Source organism: Mustela nivalis, assembly GCF_964662115.1.
Source record: "Mustela nivalis genome assembly, chromosome: 16".
NCBI lineage: Eukaryota > Metazoa > Chordata > Mammalia > Carnivora > Mustelidae > Mustela > Mustela nivalis.
The window spans coordinates 6,938,014-6,959,730 of record NC_139035.1 but is presented as its reverse complement, the minus strand read 5'-3'; the positions used below and the strand labels follow the sequence as shown (position 1 = coordinate 6,959,730).

Here is a 21,717-nt window from a genome sequence, read left to right as displayed (position 1 = left end):
TAAATGTTAATTATTATTATAATTCATAGAAAGTTTGGATGTCTATGAGGTCATATTTATCTTTCCTCTAGCCACAGGAGTTATGCTTAGGAATTACTCTAAGGCTATATGAATATTCACCTATATGAATATTTTCTTCTGGAAAATTCCAGAACTTCTATGTTTTTATATTTTACATTGAAGATCTTTAATATACATGGGATGTATTTTGTGGTTTGTTATGAAGTGATCATCTGATCACATATTTTTTCCTTATATGTTTCCCAACATTTAATGAACAAACTATCATTGCCCACCAATTTGGAGTGCTACTTTCATTATGTAAAAACTCCCATATACATGTGAACTCATTCTTGCCTTTTCTCTTTCCTCAGGGATGTGTCTTAACTAGTTCTGCATTGACTACTGCTCTGTTTCATTTATTGTGGCTTTAGGATATCTGTTCGTATGTAACAGGGAAAGAAGAATGCCAGCTTATAATGCTATTTTCCAAAGTTTCTAAGATATTTTTGTATGTCAGTATTTTTACATTAACACTAAACTTGGCAATCTGATACTTCAATAATCGTGAGTAGCATTAAAAAATAACAGCAAGGGGCACCTGGGTGGCTCAGTGGGTTAAGCGTCTGCCTTTGGCTCAGGTCATAATCTCAGGGTCCTGGGATCAAGCCCTGCATCAGGCTCTCTGCTCAGTGGAGAGCCTGCTTCCCACCCCCTGCCTGCCTCTCTGTCTACTAGTCATCTCTGTCAAATAAATAAATAAAATCTTTAAAAGTAAATAAATAAAAATTAATAAAAAATAACAGCTTTTAAAAATAGCTTAATTTGATGAAGAATACCTTTTACAGTACCATAATCCTATATGGAAACAGCATGTCCCTCTGCTCATGTTCTTAAATAAAAGTACATCAGAAAAACTTCGGAGTTATCTCAATATTAATAGTGAATATTGTTTGTTAAGGTTATTTCTAGGTATTTCACATTCTTTTTTTTTTTTTTTTTTTTTGCTTTTGTGAATGCTAGCTCTTTGACCACTGTGGTTATTGCTCTTACACAGAAACTTATTTTTTTAGAAATTGCTATCATCACGAGCCACGTTACTAACTTATCTGCTCTTGAAATTTCAAGCCGATTTTGTGTATCAACTGTACTTCAAATTTAAAAATTTAAGGCGGTCTTTTTGAATTTTTCATGGAGACAAACACATTATTTGCAAATACAATGATTCTGTCTCCTCATATCTCATATTCGTAACTCGTTGTTTATTTTATTTGAGCACATTGGTTAGAACATGTTAAACTCTGTTTAATGACAGCCACTACGACAGAAGCCTCGCGCTTTCTGTCTTGGCCCAAAATGTCCCATCTGCCACGGGAGGCCCATACTGGCTCTTTCCCAGCACCTCCTCCCTGGACGCCTGTCTTCCGATGTGTTCTTCCCTAAGCCCTCGTCAGCAGAAACCCCGGCAGAAACGGTGGCTCATCATTTCTGTCTCCTTCCTGACAATATTCTTCTCAGTGATAGCAGCTATTTCAGTCAAAAACTCTATGTGTTCTAGTTTTTCCAGTAGCTGATTTTAGGGGGAAATGTGACTGGTTTCATTTATGTTGTTTTCTGTTACCTTTGCTGAGGAGAGGCTGATGATATGTTGATCTTTCTCATTTGTTACGATCTCCGTGATGCTGAACATGTGCCCCACAAGCTTCCCCACCGGCTTGGTGCTGATGTTGGGGTGCCACAAACGGAGTACCTTGTCATCTCCTGGAAAGGGCGACATGGGGGGTTATTAGTTTTCTCTGCGACACAGCTGGTCAGAGTTGAAAGAGTCCCTCTCACTCAATTATAACCTTATTGTCCTTCTAATATCAAATCACAGTCTGCTTCTTCCAGGACGCCCTCTAGGATTGACTTGTTTTGGAGCCCCTTCCTCCTGTCAAGACTGTTTGGGAATAATTGTATTTACACACACAAATGTGAATTCTTATAAATATTTTATGAGTCCTTTTCTTGATTCAGTACTTTCCCACTCATTCATGGATTAATGTATTATTTATGCTTTATTTACTTCCCAAAGAATTTTAGACAGCTGTTCTTTTGTTTTCACATTCAGAGGAAGAGGAAAATTACACATAATCTCTACCATTATAACAAATCAAATGTCTCCATCTTCCCTCCTAGCACATATCCATAAGCATATATAATTTGCCTGTAGTTACATCCATAGCATACCTACTATTTTTTTAATTGTTAAAATCATATGGATACACAGTAAAAGATTTACACAATACAGTAGGGTATAATTTTTGTCAAAAATGTCTTCTTTTCGGGGTGCCTGGGTGGCTCAGTGGGTTAAAGCCTCTGTCTTCGGCTCAGGTCATGATCTCAGGGTCCTGGGATAGAGCCCTGCACTGGGCTCTCTGTTCAGCAGGGAATCTGCTTCCTCCTCTCTCTCTGTCTCTCTGCCTACTTGTGATCTCTATCAAATAAATAAATTAAATCTTCAAGGAAAAAGTCTTCTTTTCCCTCAGAATCCCTACTTCCACTCCCTATAGTTAATCACTGCTCACTCTTCCCCCCCCTCTTTCTTACAAATAAATTTTTATTTTCAGAGTAAAGAAAAATACTTTTCCATTCATATTTAAATACTTTGAATTATTTTCAGCAGGTATTTCGATCACCACTTCTCAACAACAAAAAGATCACTAACTTTTATCTTTGTTACACCCATTAATAATATCAATGTTATCAAAATGCTAAAAAAAAAATCACTGTTTCTTAAAACTTATTTTTACCCCGAAATCACAGCATGCTATTTTGAGCAGAGAGAGACAGACCAAATCAAAGTTGTGTAGAATGGATTTGTCACTTTGTTATCATACGTGACATTGGCAGGACTGGTTGCTTTTGTTTTCTTCCCAGTTTATGGAGATATAGTTGATATAAAACACTGTGTGAGTTTAAGGTGTGAAACATGATTATTTGGTGTATGTATAGGGCTTGCAGTCACTTGGGGGGTGCTCAGCTGGTTAAGCATTTGCCTTCAGCTCAGGTCGTGATCCCAGAGTCCTGGGACAAAGTCCTGCATTGGGCTCCTTGCTCCTTGGGGAGCTTGCTTCTGCCTCTGCGCACCCCCCCCCCCCCACCAACCATGAATAAATAAATAAAATCTTAAAAGAAAAAGTACAGTGCTCACTTCAGCAGCACATATACTAAAATTGGACTCTATAGCTCACGAGCCTTAAGGCTCAAAGAAGTGATCTCACCTCTGTGTCTGGGTTTCCTTATCTGTATATATAATGGGGATGACCAGAATTTATGTCATAACCTCATTGTGAGACGACATGGGGTCATCCATGGATAATCTGAGCGGTTCCTGGAATATGAGCTAATTCTACTCTGTTCTTCTTCTAAGTCCCTGCCCTTTGCAACACGTTTTATAAAACGCTTGGGGGAAAGAGAAAGGAACTGATATACAGATGTATGAAACATGGGCCCTGCTCTGGAGAGTTTGAAATCTAGTGGTCTTCTAGGGCAAGCATATAAGTTAGAGAGGAAAAGGAAGTAGTCACAGCAAATAACAATATGAAGGTAGGTCTTAATACTATAAACAATACATTATGGTTCGTTAGGGGTTAATCCCTTGTTCCTTTGTTATTTTCCATTTATTTTCAGTTTCTCTCTTTTTGTTAACCAGGATTCTGATAAAGTCACATATAAAGATAGGGTTTTCTTTCCTTTAGCAAGTTCTTATCTCAGCTGGTGAGTCAGTGGATCCAAATGTCTCACTCTTGAGGACATGAGCTGGCTCAGTGCACAGAGAAAAGGAAGGGAGGGACGGACTGTGGGAACCAGGTTACAGTGGTCCTGGGGGTCCAGCGGGGAGGAGCAGGGGCTGGGAGCAAAGAGAACAGACTGGAGCACCCAGCTGCCTAGTCACATGTCAGGTGATGAGTTGAGGCAAACCATTCTCTTTTCTGGGGCCTCAATTTTCTTATCTGTATAGTTTTGATCTCCCAAGATTCCCTCCCACTCTGAGGTTGAATGATTGTGTGCTGTGGAGGGAGAGGTTACTACCGTGGGAATACAGAGCAATCTGGAATTGTAAAGGTCACGAGATAATTCCCGTAAAGCAGTATCTTGCTTGCGTTGACTTTTTGCTGGGAATGGCTGAGAAGTCTCGCCCTTGCTGCAGTATGTTCAGAACCTGAGCCTTAGGCCCCCAAGCGGTTGGCCAGGCTGCCCCTGAACTGGACTTTATCACTCCTGGAAGATGAGGTCAGGCTACCCTTAGAAGGAAATCTATGACTTGGGTGCCACAGGAAGAAGGGTACAACGGAAGACTGCCACGTGGGAAATGTGGCGAACAAAAAGCTTTGTCCAGCATGCATTATGAAGGAAGCCCCATCTTACCGGGGTCTCCTCTGGTTGGTTACCAGAGGTCCTCCAGCTCTGCTTGCTTTCTGATGATAGCAGTGGAATCCTCATGTTATCTGTGCGGTGGATTTTTAGAGCCAGAATGACCAGAAATGGAGGTGATACTAAGCTCTGAATGCTGACAGTGTTTAATCTATGTTGTTGTTATTCTGATTATGAATCTGTTCCATGTGTCCCATGAATTCAGTTCCATGAATCTGCTCGTGCGCCACGTGGTACCACAGCTGTGTATTTACATGCCCTATTCGTACCACTAAATTTTGAATTCTTGAAGGTTAAAATGTAACCTGATCTGTGTGATTCATGACGCCTGGTCTGTAGCAGTTGTGCAAGACACGCTGGTGGAATGAAATATTAACAGATGCACACAGAGCCCCCATATTATCTTGCATGGCAGAGAATCGTTTGTCTACATCGAACCGCCCAAAGGAGGAGTTTAACTCTTAAAATGGCCGACAGAGACAACCATGAGCTAAAAAGAAATGCTCAGAAAGTTTGCGATTTTATTTGTTTTTATTTTTGTTTGGATTAAGTACTTCGTCCTGGTTTGGCTTTGTTTTCTCCAGCTCATCAAACGTCCCTGCAAATTTCACACATTCAGCTATGCCTCATGAAGCGGCTTTCATAGTATGTGTTGAGTCATCAGCTGGGCCACATGGTACATTTAGCAACCTGCTCGGCTGAGTCACTCATCAACAAAAGTATTCTCCTGAGGAAAACGTGTCTCTAGTCACTGAGGAATTGCATCTTCCACTAACAGAGGCTCTGTAACTGTGACCATTTAATAATTTTTGCACAGCGAGAAGTATCAGTTGCTTGTCAGTCATGCTGCTAAATGTTTCGTTTTGGTAAAGGAGCTAGAAAAATAAGATTCCAAGGCTGTATATAGCTGGCCATCTCACAATATAATGAGTGTTGAGGTTCACGAAGGTCAAACATCTTAATCCATAAACACGAAAATGATTTGAATCCCAGAACTGGACTAAACACATTTTTTTCCCCTCAGAAATGATTAAAATGCTTAAGATGACAAACTATATGAAAGCTGGTCAATTCTTAACATTTTGAAGTATTTTGTGTGAGAACAAAGGGCTGGTCAAAGGAGTTGGTTAAGATTAATGGGATAGCTTGTCTTTTCAGAACAATCAGATTTTAGAAATGGGATCTCACTTCAACTGCGCCATTTTACTTTCTCGGAGGGTTTCCTGTGGAGGGTTTGAGTTGAAGGAGGACAAAAGGCCATGATTGTCACAGAACTGAAGACCTGTCCTGTTGAGGGCAATATCCCTCACACTTTGATTCTGGGGCGATTTTGCTGCTTCCTCTCTGAGGACTACTGGGCTCTTTCCCTCTCATCCCTGGAGCACCCCACCTTTTCCTCTTGAGTGATCGGGGCCATTTCCCTCACAAGGAAGAAGCCAAGACAGTCATCTACTCAGCAAAGGGCAGAGGGATCCAGAAAGTGTAATATAAGCATGCCACTTCTTTTGCTTTGAAAACATGTAATTTTAGTATTCATTCCTTTATGAGTTCTAGACCGGCATGGAGCTCTTCAAAGGATAACTTCAATTAGCACAGCTCAAAGACTTGGACCCCTGTTCGTCCTTAGAATCATCACTACCGGGCGCCATGAAACTTGCTCCCAGTCCAAGCCATAACCCCCACATTCTACTCTGCAGACTTCTTACCCATATGCTTTGCTTTCTTTCCTTAATGTCCTTAGTTGAAATTTAGAAGTCTGTGGCCCATTAACGCCTTATTTTTCTGAGCGCATAGAGCTCTGACTATACACTGAGTACCAGTAAGTTACAATATACCTGATTGGCAGAGAGGGTTCCAAATTTTCCAAAGGACATTTTAATTTATCTCCCTATGAACAGGAATTTCTTTAAACAACAGAATCCTGATTCTTTAAGCTCAATGGGATCTTGGAATTCTTGTAATCTAACTTCCTCATTTTACCAGATATGGAACATGAGCAACGGGAGATTATATGAGAGCTAAAAATCATACAGCTGGTTAGTGTCTGAGCTATGAATAAAACCACCTCTTCTAAATTTCAATGCATTGTTTTTGCTTGTTTTGCTTTCCAGTAGATTGCTATGTAATTTGTTAAAAATAATATTCGAACCGTAAGCTAGTTTTACGTAAGTGTTGTCGAAGGGCCAAAGCGGAGCACAAATTACAATATGAGTACTGTGCATTTGCTGAAAAACATTTTAGCTCTATGTCCTCAGGGAAGATTGCCAGGTGTGAAGTGAGAGTGTAGCTATCTTCACACAGTTGGCCTTTGAACAACATGGGTTTGAACTGTGTGGACCCACGCATATACATTTTTTTTTAAATAAATACACTACAGAACTATAAATTCATATTCATGTCTTAAGATTTTCTTAACATTTTCTTCTCTCTAGTTTACTTTATTGTAAGAACACAACATATAATATACAGAACATACAAAATATGTGTGAATGCAAAGTTTACATTATCTGTAAGGTTTCCAGTCAATGGTAGGCTACTAGTAGTTAAGTTTTGTGGGAGTTCAAAGTTACGTGTGGACTTTCTACTGTCGGTTGTGGTGGCATGGGGGTGACTGGCACCCCAGACCTGTGTTGTTCAAGGGTCAACAGTACTTACCAATATCGGCATTTCAGGGCTGAGGCAGGCTAATCTTGGTAGAAAACCAAATGTCGTAGCTGTGTGTGTTTTGGGGGAAGGAATTTGAAGAAATCTCATGTGGAAGGAGCTGGGAGCACTTACTCATCAAACATTTTTTGCTCTTTTAATAAATATTCTTGCTCAAAGCATTTTCCAAATGGTACATGTGTTGATCTTTTGGATGGCAGAGCTTTCTTAAAAATTGTGTTTACTCTTTCCCTTCCTAATAATGTTTAGATCTCCAGTATAAGCCATTTCTTGATGTTTACTTGAGTTTCTGCGTTGCTCATTTATATCTTTCAAGTCCACACGCTCCTTGTTGAAGGTGACTCTGATCTTGAGGTGCCCCTGGGAGTTCATCACACTCACACTGGCAGCCTGGGGGTCCTCATAACCCTTAGCTCCAACTGGGTCTTTTTTCATCACCAGAAGGAGCATACTCCCAGGTGTCTAATCCCACTTGACATTCAAGCTCAAACTTGAGATGTGTTTGCTCTCTTTCCCACGTGAGCACCCTCTTCCTGATCTCTGGTAACAATACAGTTGCTACTCTTCCGTTTTCCAATCTTACAAACTCGGAGCTGATTGATCCCTCTTATTAATCCCAATGTCATTCCGGCTTCAGGTTTTATGACTGATTTCTTTCCCATGGGATTGGCTCTGTCCTTTCTTCTTCCATTTCACTTGCAATAATCAGACCCTCACCACTTCACTCATGACTCCCGGAACAGCTTCCTGACTGGAACCTCCCGTTTCATTTTATTCCAACAAAACCTCTACATTTTTGTCAACATGACTTTGTCTGTGTGTTGTAGACAGATTGAATAAATATTTGTTGAAAATCTACTATGTCCCAGGCATACATTATCTCAATTAATCTTAAGCACCACCATATGAAGTATGTGTGTTTTTGTTATTGTTAGTATTACTATTAGCAAATTTATATTGTGCACTTACTGTGTGCTAAGTACTTTATTCAAATTTGCTTAATTCTTATAATAATCTTATGAGTGGGTACTATTATCCAGTCCCACTTTAGAGTAGACTGAAACTTAAAGGGATTAAGTGACTTACCCAAGGCCAGAAAGACAACCAGGATGTGCACCCAGAAGGTCTGACTCCAGAGCCCAGGCTCGAAGCCATCCTACTGTATTAGCACCCTAGGGCTAGAGGTGACAAGTATGAGGCTTGAGGAATGTTTCTATCCTCCACCTTCCCCTCTGAACCACACATACCATACTCTCCACAGACGACCGTGTGTCCTATGTTCCATCCTCCTTAACCCTGAAACATTAGAATGCTTCCGGGCTCTCTCCTTGGCCTCTTTTCTGCTAACTCTAAAACATTGGCCCTTGACCCTTTTGAATATGAACCCCATTGAGGACTCGATAACTCTTTAGACTATGTCTGCGGAAAAATGCACATAGACACACAAGTTTCAATAGGCCACAGGGGACCCCAGAATTCCTCTAAAGCCCGCACAGGGGCCCCAGGCTGGGATCTCATGCTCTCATTCACTGAAATAACTTCTAGAGAGATTAAAGATCCAAACATAAAATTAAAATTTAAATTTAATTTAATTAAAAATTAAAGATCCAAACATAAAATATAAAGCAATAAAAAAGAGTAAGATACGGAAGAATTTATAACCCATATTCCAGTGCCGGGGAAGAACCTTCTAAGTGTGCCATCAAATCCAGAAGGCACAAAGAAAAAGAATGACAGATTTAACTTTATGCAAATGTTTTAACTCTCTGAAAGGCTCCCCAGGAGCAAAACTCTGTCATTTCATGAGAAGCAAGCACTTTGTCATTAGATTAATCAAGGAGAGCACGGTTGGCAAAGTAGAGAATCTCTGTACAACACGAACGGTTCCCTTACCTCCAGTGACAATCACGTTTGCTTTTGTGCAGTAACAGAAAGTGTTGGCTCCTCTTGGCATGGAGAACTCTCTGACAGGCCTGGGAAACACAAATTAGATGTAAAGCCTCTACAATTCCCTGTATCCAACTAATTCTAACGTACATGTAGGTTGTGTACAATAGGCTCATTTCTAAGCTGGTAAATCTATGTAACCACAGAAACTATTATAAGTAATGATGAAGTCCGCACTGACCGACAGAGTCTACTTGTTCCATAATGTGGTGATATTAGCACAGTACTCTGTACTGTTTCTGCTTAACAGGAAACCCAGTCCTCCCCGCCGGGGTGGTGACTAGAGACCGATCCTTCTTAATCCAGAAAGGATAATGGATGGCTAACTGCGTCCGTTTGGTGTACACAAGGCCAGGAACACCTTTGGACACGTCCTCTTCTCCCACCAACCACATCCCACTGCTGTCCAGTCCTGTTGACTAAACCTCTAAAATACACCTGAAATCTGACTTCTTCCCATTCTCATTACAGTGCTTAGGTTCAAGCCTCCAACCCCCCCCCCCCCCACACACACACACACCAGACCTTCTGCAACAAAGTGCTAACTTCTCAGCTTCCACTGTTGTCCATCTTTCTGTCTACATTCCCACCTCAAATCCTGCTGTCATTCTTCAGCCATGATGGTCTTCCTAAAACCGGCATAGCATAGCACTTCTCTTCAGGGGCTTCCCGAGGCTCCGAGAGGAGCTGGGCTCCTTCATCTGGCCTGCCTGGCCTGCGTGGTCCTGGGCGGCGCCATACCTTCCTCTCTCCCCTCATGCTGTGCTCCAGCCGTTCTGCTCTAGCCTTCTGGCTGCACTGAGCTCTCTCCCTCCTCGGGAGATTCTGCACAAGCCCAAGATGTGCTGGCCCCAGATACCAACCCCTCTAGCAACCGTCCTCCTGTGAGTGTCAGCTCACATGCTGCCTTTTCACATGGGCCTTGCCTCAACACAGTCCTGCCCTCACTAATGGAGTAGTGTCTTCTTTCTATCTCCTGGTACCATGTTATTTTCCTTACAACTAGAGCATCTATTATATAATTTTGGCATGTAGGTTTTGAGTGTTAACTTGGTATCTGTGAGTATTACTATGCTGGGCTTAAAAGAGCTGAGCTTGAGTGAAAATGAGTGAAAATGTATAGGTTTAAATCCTGACTTCATCCAGTGCCTCAGCGTCTTAATTTATTAAATGGGATAATACTACTACTACTGCCCTCAGATGCTAGCAATAGTTGAGAGCTGTTACTACATCTGACCAGATGGGGAAAGGAGGAGCCATGAAAGGGAGCACCCAGAAGGAGCCCCAGACCAGGAGGTAAGCAGACCCTGAAGCCAGGGCGGGGGGAGGGAGTGGGAGACTGTGGGGGGGAGGGGAGGGAGGGAAGGAAAGCAACTGGCCTTCTTCTCCTCTTGCCTCTGAGGCTTGTGTGTTCTTTCCTTTCCTTTTAAACACACACGGTTGTGTATATCATTCTGTTCTTTGTTTTATCACTTAATATTATATCTTGAAGACCTTTCCAAATCAGTACATAAAATACTTCCTCAATCTTTTCTTTCTTTTTCAAAGCTCATGAAAAGAAGCCTCAATGTAGTAACATAAGTCTAAAGTCAGAATTCAGAATTGTGAAAATGTTTAAATGTCCTAGAGAAGCAGCAGACAGTTCTGACTGGGGACTCATTTTGAGTTTTGCCAATGACACACTCTCTAACTGTCACCGGTAGATGGACTGAGCTGAGCTTCATGGGGTTACAAACCAGGAATGGCACCATTTTCTTCTACCTCTGTCTCTAACATGGCCTCTTCCCGTGTCCCCTTGCACTGACAGCAAGGCCTCTTGGGCCAGCTTCCATTAGCACAGCTTCTATTAAGATACCTCCTGAGTCTCACGGGACACAGTTCACACGGCTTGCCACATGGAGCAGTGTCATTGTGACCACAGCCCCTCCCACTGTCATGGGTCCGAGGGAGAAATGTGTCCATTAGCAGAAGGCACAGTGCCTCGGGCTCATGGCACTTTCAGGGTCCTACAAAAATGCTCGAATTGGGGGCGCCTGGGTGGCTCAGTGGGTTAAGGCCTCTGCCTTCAGCTCGGGTCATGATCCCAGGGTCCTGGGATCGAGCCCAACATCGGGCTCTCTGCTCAGCGGGGAGCCCGCTTCCTCCTCTCTTTCTCTGCCTGCCTCTCTGCCTGCTTGTGATCTCTGTCTGTCAAATAAATAAATAAAATCTAAAAAAAAAAAAAAAATGCTCGAATTGTTCTTAAAATCAGAAGGAAAGAAAATGTAAGTTTGAGGTCATGATAAATGTTTTCATTTTTTCTCACATCAGAAAAAAAATATATTTCCAGAAACCATGAAAATCTACTTTTTTCTAAAACAGAAAAAATATGGAAGTAAAGTTATATCAAAAATCATGTGGAATATGGAATAGTATTATGGTGGGAGGGACCCTTGAAGGCAAAGGACCCAGGGCCACATAAGTCACAATGTGGCCCAGCCAGCAGCCTTCCCCCCCAACCCCTTTTGGCTCTTCCGGGGCAGGTTCTCATGGAATGGGTTCTCCTGAAGCTGTCCTCACTTGGCTTGGGGTAGGGGGAGTTCTCTCTCCAACCTCCACTTTCCACCCGGAGAAGACAGATGAATCACCCCAACATTCCCCAATTAGTCCCACAGCTGTGTTCCTTGATTCTTCTCTTCAATTATTTTGGAATTGCTAGTTGTCCCCTCTTTGCTGGGGATGGACAATGGCAGAAGGGTCACAGGACTGCTCTGACTACCTTGTAATAATTCTGAGGATGTTTCAGCAGACTTCCCTAGAAAATGGGGCATTAGCTAAAATCCCAAGGCAGCAGGAAAAGAACTATTTGATATCCTGTTAGTTGATCATGAAAAAAAATCTATCATTTTCTCAATTTCTCAGCATCTGCAATGGAACTTATACACATTTAGCATTTACATTTGTTGTTGTTGTTGTTTTAAATACCTGCCCAATAGAATTATACTCTCTACTTTTCTGGCCCACATTGTTAGATGGATTACAAATAAATGAACTGTACCTTTAACTATTTCAGCTTTTAAAGCTATAATTGATGTCAATTGATGAAAAAACTCAAAAATAGATACTTTATATACATATTCAACTGTATACTTTTTAATAGATTGCTTTTTTGTGTGTTCACATCTCTATAATATTTTTTTAATTATTTTTATTAACATAAAATATATTATTTGCCCCAGAGGAAAGGTCTGTGAATTGTCAGGCTTGCACATTTCACAGCACTCACCACAACAGATGCCCGCCCCCATGTCCATAACCTATGTTTGGACTTGAGCCCAGGTCCTCCACACCATTTTCTCTGCTCAAGGATTAGGTGGTGGGTGAGAAGGGGTGGGCCACCCACTTGGCCAGGGTGTCTCAGTGAGCTCCGTAAACACCACACAGGGCAGGATGGCTCCAGGCTCAGTCTCATGTACAAGGAAGGCCCACGTGGTCCATTCCGTAGAAAATAAAATGTCGACACCATGGTACTTTGAGCATAGAAGGCTCCCAACAAATATTTGTTTGAATATCCTTAAGAAATGAACACTTGGTTGACTGTGCCTCTTTCCAGAATCACAGAGAATAAAAATGTACTGATTCTGGGAAGTTCCCTCTGAAGTTTTCCCTGGTCCTCTTGAGACAATAGCACTTTGGAAAGGAAAACATTTCCTGACAATTTCTTTCAAAAAAATAAAAACTCAGTCTCCCATCAAAAGGCCCTAACTGAATGATAGCGTCCTTTCACCTCAGCTTCCCTGCTCTTGTCACACAAATGCAAATCTGGGAGGGAAGAAGTTATTCAGATGGAAATTAAAGAGGTAACTGGGGTGTGTTGTTCATTGAATGTAAGATGGTACTCAGATAGGAAGGCATTGGGGGTTGGGGGGGATTCGGTGACTGATAAAGAGTAGCTATTGAGCCAGTATCTTTTCTCTCCTTGGAGGTGGGGGTAGTTAGAAGTCAAGGCAAGGAGTGAGGAAGAAGGCATTTTTATTTTCTCCTAGAAGATGTGAGGTAAGAATGCCTCACACAGAGGTATTTTTTTAAGTGGTCCACACTCTGCAGTATTACCTGCCACTGATCCATACTGTGCCCAATCCCAAGGGACAAGGGAGAGTCCAACAGAAAACTCTAGATCAGCAGTTGGCAGCCTCTTTTTTTAAGGAGCCAAATAATGAATATTTCAGACTTTGCCATACAGGCTCTGTTGTCCCAACCACTCAACTCTGCCACTGTAGCATGAAAACAGCCATACATAATACATAAATGAGCAAGCATGGCCCTGTTCCCACACAACTTTATAAGCAAAGAAATTTGAATTTCATATAATTTTCAGGGGGGTTAAAGTATTATTCTTTTGATTTGTTCGGCAATCAGAAATGGAAAAATCATTCTTGGTGTGCAGATGTTACAAAAACAGGTGGCCTGCTGGAGTTGGTCCATGGGGTTTTATGACCCTTACTCCAGATGCAGGAGCACGAAGCCCAAACCAGGACATCTCTACAGTCACTCCACCTGTTCTCAGGATTCAAATTCTTTTTTATTTTATTTTTTGGGGGGGATGCATTTCAGTATCTCTCTGATGGGAACAAAGAAAGGAACTTACATTTACTGAGTCCTACGTGCCAGGCATTAAGTCAGCACTCTACATGAGGTAACTTAGGTGCCTTTTATAAGACAATAAGATAGGTAGGTGTCTTCCTTCCCATCTAAAGATGGGAAAACAGATGGAGAAGAGCTAATGGTATTGTGTGCATGGTGTTCGGTGGTCCCAAAGCTCGTGAGTGCTAGGACAGAGACCAGTTCTGCCTGGCTCTGTTGCAACCCGCTTGGGGGGGCACTATCCACTTTCCCGTATAATGACCTGCCACCGAATTGGGTAACTGAGGAAAAGTAATGCTGAATAGTTAGCTGCTCCTCTCTGGGGAATTGTCAAGCTATCCAAGGGTTAAAGGTTCAACTTCTGTCTTGCAACAGGCCAACCTCCTTTACACGGCATAATTAATTGCAGATGTTCATTTTCTTGCTGGTACAAAACTCCATTTGTGAAATTACCATACAAAATTATAACCAAAATGGTAATCATGTTTGAAATGGAAATTTTTTCAAGAGGAGTTTTTTTCCCTGCCTTTTTGGGAGCCGTGCTGGCTCCCATTTTAACAGCTGGCCAATCATGTATTAGTGTAATTGCAGTTTCATCTGGCTCGACTTAAGACTCATTATAGGAGATTGCAGAAACAGGGATATGTTGAATCTAGCGATGAAGAGGACCTGACTGTCCTCTTCTTGAGATGACTCTCCAATGGTACCGGCATTTCGGGAAAACGTTATTATACCGCATCACTTGAGAAATCTCTATAGCTTCTAGATTTACGAGAGTGGCCCAAGGAAACCGCTGAAAAGCTCAGCCAGAATCTGACTGAATAGATCGATGATCACCGTTTGCTGAGACTGTCTTGAGTATTTTTACCTCCATATCCTGACTCTCTCCAGCTGAATGTATCATCAGCTACGTCCCAAGCGTTATGGTAAATACTAGGAAGTTCAGAATTGGGCTCAGAGACAAACTCCTGACTCTTGCAAAATAGACACTTTCCAGAGCATGGATGAGAAAGTACTGGCTAGTCTGAAAAATAAAACCTTCCAGAGAATCTAAGCGTTTACAGCTACTAAGTACCAAGTCTGTGGAACACTGGGGCAGAGTAGGAATTTAAATTCCCTGTAATACCATTACATAAACTAAAAACACATACAAATATATATTTTTAAGGAAATGTATAAACAAAAAGATATATGAAACCCAACAGAATGATTGCCTTTGTGGGTGTGTGTGAGTGTGTGTGTATATGTGTGTGTGCACATGGCACAGGAAAATGGATTGGGATACAGCATAAAGAAGGAATAAAAAAAGGAGAGTATGAACAACTAAGCCATGCTCTTGAGGTTACTCCACTGGGGTGAAAAAAGGGAATTAGATTTGCCTTGGATCCTGCTAGTTGAAGGACATATTTGCCCTCACAAAAAGAAGGTATGCAATCTAAATGAGAGCAAAAAGATTACTACCCTATTTAAAACCTAACACAAGAATCACCACTTGATTAAAAGATCTTAATGCTTGAAAAAGGGGAGTATGGGCCCTGTCATAACTTTTCCCCAAGAAAAAGATTAGTGCCTCTCTTTTCCCCCAGTACCGTCATTATTCTAGATTTTGACAGCACACAGAAATCAAAATGTTCTTTAAAAATCAATTCTTTGTGAAAGATCATAAATATCTACAAGCAAATAATAACCCTTTTAACTGTTACAGTATTTTACAGTTTTCAAGAGACCTTCACTCATTTCAGCTTGTTTGAGCAATGCAAAAGTCCTGGGAGATAAAAAAGTATGATCCCCATTCATTAACGAGGTTACTGAGGTTCAGGTAAGTAACATCCCCAAGACCACTCAACCAACAAGTGGCAGAAGTGACATTAGAACTCACTTGCTTGTCAGCATACTCCTTTACTCACATTCTCTCCTAGGAAACAGCAAGGCCAAGCAAACAGCCCTCTCAGCCAGAAGCCCAGCAGCTTCCGCTGCTCTCAGACTTCCTCTGGATCTTTCATGATTTGACTCTTCACCTCATAAGGCTCTTTGCTCAAACTTGAGCTCCCCAGAGTACTCTCTCCTGACCATCCTCTCAAAAATATGCCTCCAGTCACTTCATCCTGTAACCCTACTTCATTTCCTAAATTTGTATCATTTACTGGATTATGTCTTTTCCACTAGAATATGTGCTCCAAGAGAGGAGAGAGTTGGTCTTTTTTGCATACCGTTTATCAATTCTTGGAACGGTTTTTGGTATATAATACATATGCAAAAATTACGGTTGCAAACAAAAAAATGAAACTTAGATTCTTTTTGTTCCTCTCATCGAGTAGGTTGCCAATGCTTATAAATTATATATGGATCTGGTCTCTCTCCATTCTCACTTCTACCGGTTGAGTTCCAGCTCTCGTCAGCTTCTTTCTGAACTATTACCCTATCTTCCCAGTCATCTCCTCCTTCCCAACCTGCCTCCTCCTTCCCCAACCCATTCCCCTTCTCACTGCTAGGGCAGTTTGTCAAGAACTCCTCATTGACCATTCTCCCGGCCAAAGAATTCAATAGCTCATATAGCTCTCAGGTTAATACTCCAGGACTTCAGTCTTGGTGTGTAGGCCTTTTCATGTTTGGCTTGTCCCTCCTCATCTTTCCCAACCCTTCTCCCTTTCTGTGCTCTAATTATAGTGAGTTTCTAGAACTCACTATTTTCTTTTTCATTTCCATATCTTCGTAAATGCCAGCTCTTTCATGTAGCTATTTATCTACTCTCATAGAATGGCGTGCCTGGCTAATCCTTACCAGATCTTCAAAACTCAGCATGCATGACACCTTCTTCAGGAAGCCTTCTCCAATTTTTCTCCCTTCAAAATCCTATTTAAGATGTTCTAAGAACTCTCTTCTGCTCCTCTCTATACCTCTCTAATATCTATATCATGACATTTATCATCCTCTGTGGGAATGTCTTTGTTTTCTCTCTCATTAGACACAAGAGCAAGGACCTAGTCTTACTCATCTTTAAATTCCCAGCATATAGAACAGTGTGTCAAATGTATTAACTCATCAGTAAGTATTTGCTAAACAAATAAATATTCAGGCTCTAGAGTTTCTTCTAGAGTGGTCAAATTCCTCAAGTCATAAGACAATTAGTTAGACAATGTTGGGTATATTAATAACTCTCAAAAAGCTTGGTGTCTTCTAAAGACACACCCTTGAACATAATTAAAAAACAATAAATAAAGAGACTGAGGCACGAAACGGATTCCTAACCCAGTTGGGGTAAGAGGTACTCAGAGAGAATTAGAACAATTTCCTAGAATTGGTATCATCTGACCCTTGAAGGATTATGGGGTCAATTACACCTCAATAAAATTGGAAAAAAATTAAAAACAAAAACTTTTCCTCTTTTCCAAAATTAAAAAAAAAAAAGATTATGGAGGTTGAAAGAAAGGAAGAGAGGAAGATTGGGAAGAGTATTTCGGCACCAAACATGTATAAACTCCCAGCACGGGTTATCCAGGGAGCAGCCACAGGCTCAGAGTTAAAGAAACTTAAGTACAAGGCAGTGAAGGGAACGGTGTGAAGAGGCTGGCAGGTCCAGACTATGGAAGTGCTATGGTAGGGGATGGAGAAACATGAAAGCTATTGAGATGGTTGGATATCATCTTCATAAACATACTCTGGAAGACTAATAGACAATAGTTTTGGCGGTAATGAAATAGAGGCAAGATACCAGTTGGAGATCATAGCCTAAGGGGATAGAGATACAAAAGACAAGACAGATCCAACAAGTGTTCATAAGAGAATACAGACGAATTTGTTGATTGGTGGTTTATGGAAGGAATCACGAGGAGTTGCCAGACTTCTGCCTAGGATGATTTGATGGATCAAGAGAAATAAAAAATCCTATAAAATATATAGATTGAGAAGTGGGGGAGTTAAGTTCAGTTATGAACGTATGAGTTTGAGGGGCTATAAGATATCCAAGTGGAGATGGTGAGCAGGTATACTAAGTCCAAAATCCAAAATAGCTTGGGTTTCTTCAGCATATAGGTCTTAGTATTGCTAGAGAAGAGGAACATCACCCAAGAAGTGCCTAGAAAGTGAGAATTAAAGTTGTCTAGGGAGAGTACTTTAGAGAACACCCCATTCAACAGCAGACACCAAAAAGAGGAGTCATAAAGAAAAGGAATAGTAGGATACCAGGAGAAAACTTTGGCTTCCCAAAAGATAAGAGAATAGAGTTTTACTGAGTAAGATAAGTAATGCTGAATGTCCTGAGGCTATCTGACAAGTCCAGTGTCTCTCAGTTATACAATGTAGACACTGGCCAACTTGAGAGTCTCTTCTACAGAGTAGGATGAGGAAAGGTTATATGAGAGAGAATTATAGAGAGAACAAATAATGCCAAAGTAGTGGAGACAGTGAATAAAGAGTACTTTTTCTGGAAGAGGTATAGTATAATAGTTTAAAGGAGATTATATGTTAAGCAAAACATTACTCACATTAGAAGAGACTTGAGTACTATAGGCGGAAATGAGAGAGTGGGAGAAACTGAGATCAGCAAGATCCTGCAGAAGAAGTTTAAAAAATGCAAGGCCAATGATGAAATGTTTGATGTCTCAACCTCTAAAACAAAAAGAGAAGATCAAGGATAGGTGTGGATAGAGAAGATTCCAAATGATTTGGGCTGCTGGGAATTACTCTAAAGGCCTCAGGGTTTTGTGGTCACGGAGGACGGGACATCTGTGGAGAGTAAGCAGAGCTGGAGCTGGGAATAGTCTGAGGGGACCAAACAGGGACAAATGAGGACACAAAGGTCTGGGAGGAGGGACCAAGGGCTCTGTTGAGCAGAAGGGTTAAGATTCTGCTGACTGGTGCATGGCCGAAGGGGATGCATAGCACAGAAGAATGTTGGTGAGATATGAGCTCAGGTGATGAGTCTGGGCTCCAGGTGGGGAGGGAGAGAAGGAAGTCAAGGAGGGAGCTGACGAAATTGGAGCTAATGGGGGAGATGAAGGGTTAGAGACCTCACTGAGGCCATTGAGAAGGCATAGGGAGAGTCACAGCCGTCAAGAGCCAAAAATGTAAGACATAGCAGCCAGGGAGGGATATTGGGTTTTCTGAAGACAAAACTTCTAGATGCTTGTCAGTCTTCTTCAGAACAATGTGTTGATTTCTATTTTGCAATGTGAGAGTGCCAATACACAGCTAAACATACCAACGTAAAGACAGTCTTTAAGAAGAAATAAGTCCCTTAATTCATTCAGAAGCCAACTTGGCATGCTTATTATTAGCTGCCATAACCTTTCTTATTTAATAATATCCCTGCCAAATTTATTCATAATCCTCTATAAAAGATGTATTCTTCCCTCTAGGGCTTGCTCAAATACTATCATTTATTACTCCTTTTTCTGACCCCTATGATGCCAATAACTATAAACCATTCAACTGAAATTTAATGTGCTCTGCTTGCAGTGTGAATTATCCTATCTTACTGACCGGTTGTGTGCCAGTAAATGTTTAATACTGAGCAAGGGCCAGGGAAGTGGGGCTCAGGGAAGTCATTGGCTTATAACATTTGCTGTTTTCCATGGTATAAGTATTCTTAAGGTAGCTAATTTCAAACTAGCAAGACGACATCTCTGAACTTGGGGTTAGGGAAAGTTACACAGTTGAACACCATTATATAGTAGTCCTATGTCCCTAAGGTCATATAATCCTCAAGAACATACAGAACAGTAAAATGTACTAAAATAAAAAGTGATGAGTTTTGAGTATTTATTGTTTTTGGTTTTCATATAATGAAATTGTGAGCTCATAAAATTACATTTTAAATGATGGTAGTATTCATTAAGTTTGTCAAATTTCTTGAGATCTTAGCAATCAGCTCTCATCAGCTGATATGAGCTGACTCCAGCATGCCATTGAGATTAAGGCTGTATTTCTTGTCTTTTCACTTAGAGTTCAAGTACTTAAAGGCAGGGGTCAAGCCTTAAACATATTGTATTGTCCACGGTGCTTAACACATAGTGACTTAGTAAATATTTGTTGAATCAGGGCAGCCAGGTGGCTCAGTCATTAAGCATCTGCCTTTGGCTCAGGTCAGGAAACCAGGGCCTGGCATCGAGCACCGCATTGGGCTCCCTGCTCTGGGGAAGCCTGCTTCTCCCTCTCCCACTCCCCCTGCTTGTGTTCGCTCTCTCTCTGTGTCTCTGTCAAATAAATAAATAAAAATCTTTAAAAAATGTTCATTGAATTACTGATACACTTCTGGATTAAAGGCTGAAGTACATGACCTGTGTATACTTTTCCAGTTACCATGTCGACTGTTAGAATTACCCTGGTGAACGTACTGGGAATATTTGTGCTGGTAAAATCATGCCTGTAGATTTGTGTATCTTGGAGATGACAATCCTTTCTCTGGATGTTGGAGTAGAATATACATCTTCATAGGGGCCACAGGGCATATCGTATTTCATATGGTTTCCCAAAAGCTTCTTTATGGGTATGAATATATTATAAATTGCCAACATAATACAAATCAATTAGAAATTAAGTTGCATCTATCTCTTAATTAAATGTTTCAGAAATGCACTCCTTTAAAATGTCAGAGTATAATCACTAGTAGTTAATTATGTTACAGAAACTAAATGAAAATTAATTATGCCATAGAAATGATGTTTGTGGAATCAGATCTGATGTTAGTAAATGAAACTGTTTTCAATGTGCTGTGAAAAGTTTTTACTTCATTTTCTCAGTGCAATATGTTATACATCAAGATAAACATTTTTATCTTTTTCTAAATGAGGGGGAAATATGTGGCTTTCATGAAGACTCTAACTTTCAAGAAAATGTAGGGTATAGTCAGTCATTTTAGAGATGTGATACTCTTTTCTTTCATAAAATTTCTAATTTTGTTAGTCTGTTTCTTAAATTGAAAATCTTGGAATTTAAAAAAATTCTAGCTCTATATGTGTGGAGACTCCCTTTTCCTCTCACTTTTTGTGCATTTCATTTAAAAACTCAATAGAGGGGCGCCTGGGTGGCTCAGTCGGCTGAGCCACTGCCTCTTGGTTTTGGCTCAGGTCATGATCTCAGGGTAGGGAGATGGAGCCCTGTGTGGGGCTCCACACTGGGCATGGAGCCTGCTTGCTGGTTGGGATTCTCTCTCTCCCTCTCCGTCTGCCCCTCCCCCCCCCCCCCAGCTTGCACACACTCTCTCTCCCCCTCTGTCTCTCTTAAAAAAAAATAGGAAGGATCTGGGAGTTATCATCTGTGCGTTGTTAGTAGGACAAACAGACTATTCACCAATTTTCCCAGCTGCCTTCTAGTCGAACCCCAGTCCTCCAGCTATGATGCAATGTCACTGCAACTCACCAACTCTTTAGATAGAAATTGAATTTTAAATAATGGAATTAAATCATCAAGGAGGCATTTTATAGTTTTAAGGTTTGACCGCCAGTGTTTTGTTCTGTTATTATCTTTTTGGGTTTTTGGGATCTGGTGTATGAATACACCATGACAAGGATTCCCCTCCATTGAGTCAATTAACTTCCCATTACCTCACATATTTACCTTTTTCTTTTTTTCTTCTCTTTCTCTCTCTCTCTTTCTTTCTTTCTTTTTATTTTGAGAGAGAGTAAGGGAGTGGGGAGGAGGTAGAGGGAGACAGAGAAAATCCTAATCATGATCCTGAGATCATGACTTGAGCCAAAATCAAGAGTCCAACACTTAAACAACTGAACCCCTCAGATGCCCCTCTCTCTTTCTTTCTTTCTTTCTTTCTTTCTTTCTTTCTTTCTTTCTTTCTTCTGAGAATACTTAAGTTCTACTCTCTTAGTAAATTTCAGTTGTACAATATAGTGTTATCTACTACAGTCACCATGTTACACACTAGATCCTCAGATAAGTGAAAGTTTACACATTTTTCCAACTTTTTCCTATTTCTCCAACACCCAAGCCCCTGGCATCCACTTTTCTACTCTTAGTTTTCATGAGCTTGATTTTTTTTTTTTTTTTTTTTGATCCTTCATGTAAGTGATACCATTTAGGATTTGTCTCTCTGTGTCTGGCTTATTTCACTTG

The 21,717-nt window shown here is 40.9% G+C and overlaps 1 protein-coding gene across 4 annotated transcripts in view; it reads right to left on the bottom strand.

Annotated features, from left to right (window-relative positions):
- The window catches only part of WDR64 (WD repeat domain 64), a 134,387-nt gene that overhangs the window by 68,367 nt on the left and 44,303 nt on the right, over positions 1–21,717 (bottom strand). For all 4 annotated transcript variants that reach the window (XM_082702656.1, XM_082702657.1, XM_082702658.1 and 1 more), the window contains 2 exons: positions 8,974–9,053; positions 1,622–1,761 (listed from right to left, as the gene is read on the bottom strand). In XM_082702656.1, the coding sequence (XP_082558782.1) occupies positions 1,622–1,761; positions 8,974–9,053 (220 nt within the window). The remainder of the gene's footprint in view (positions 1–1,621; positions 1,762–8,973; positions 9,054–21,717) is intronic.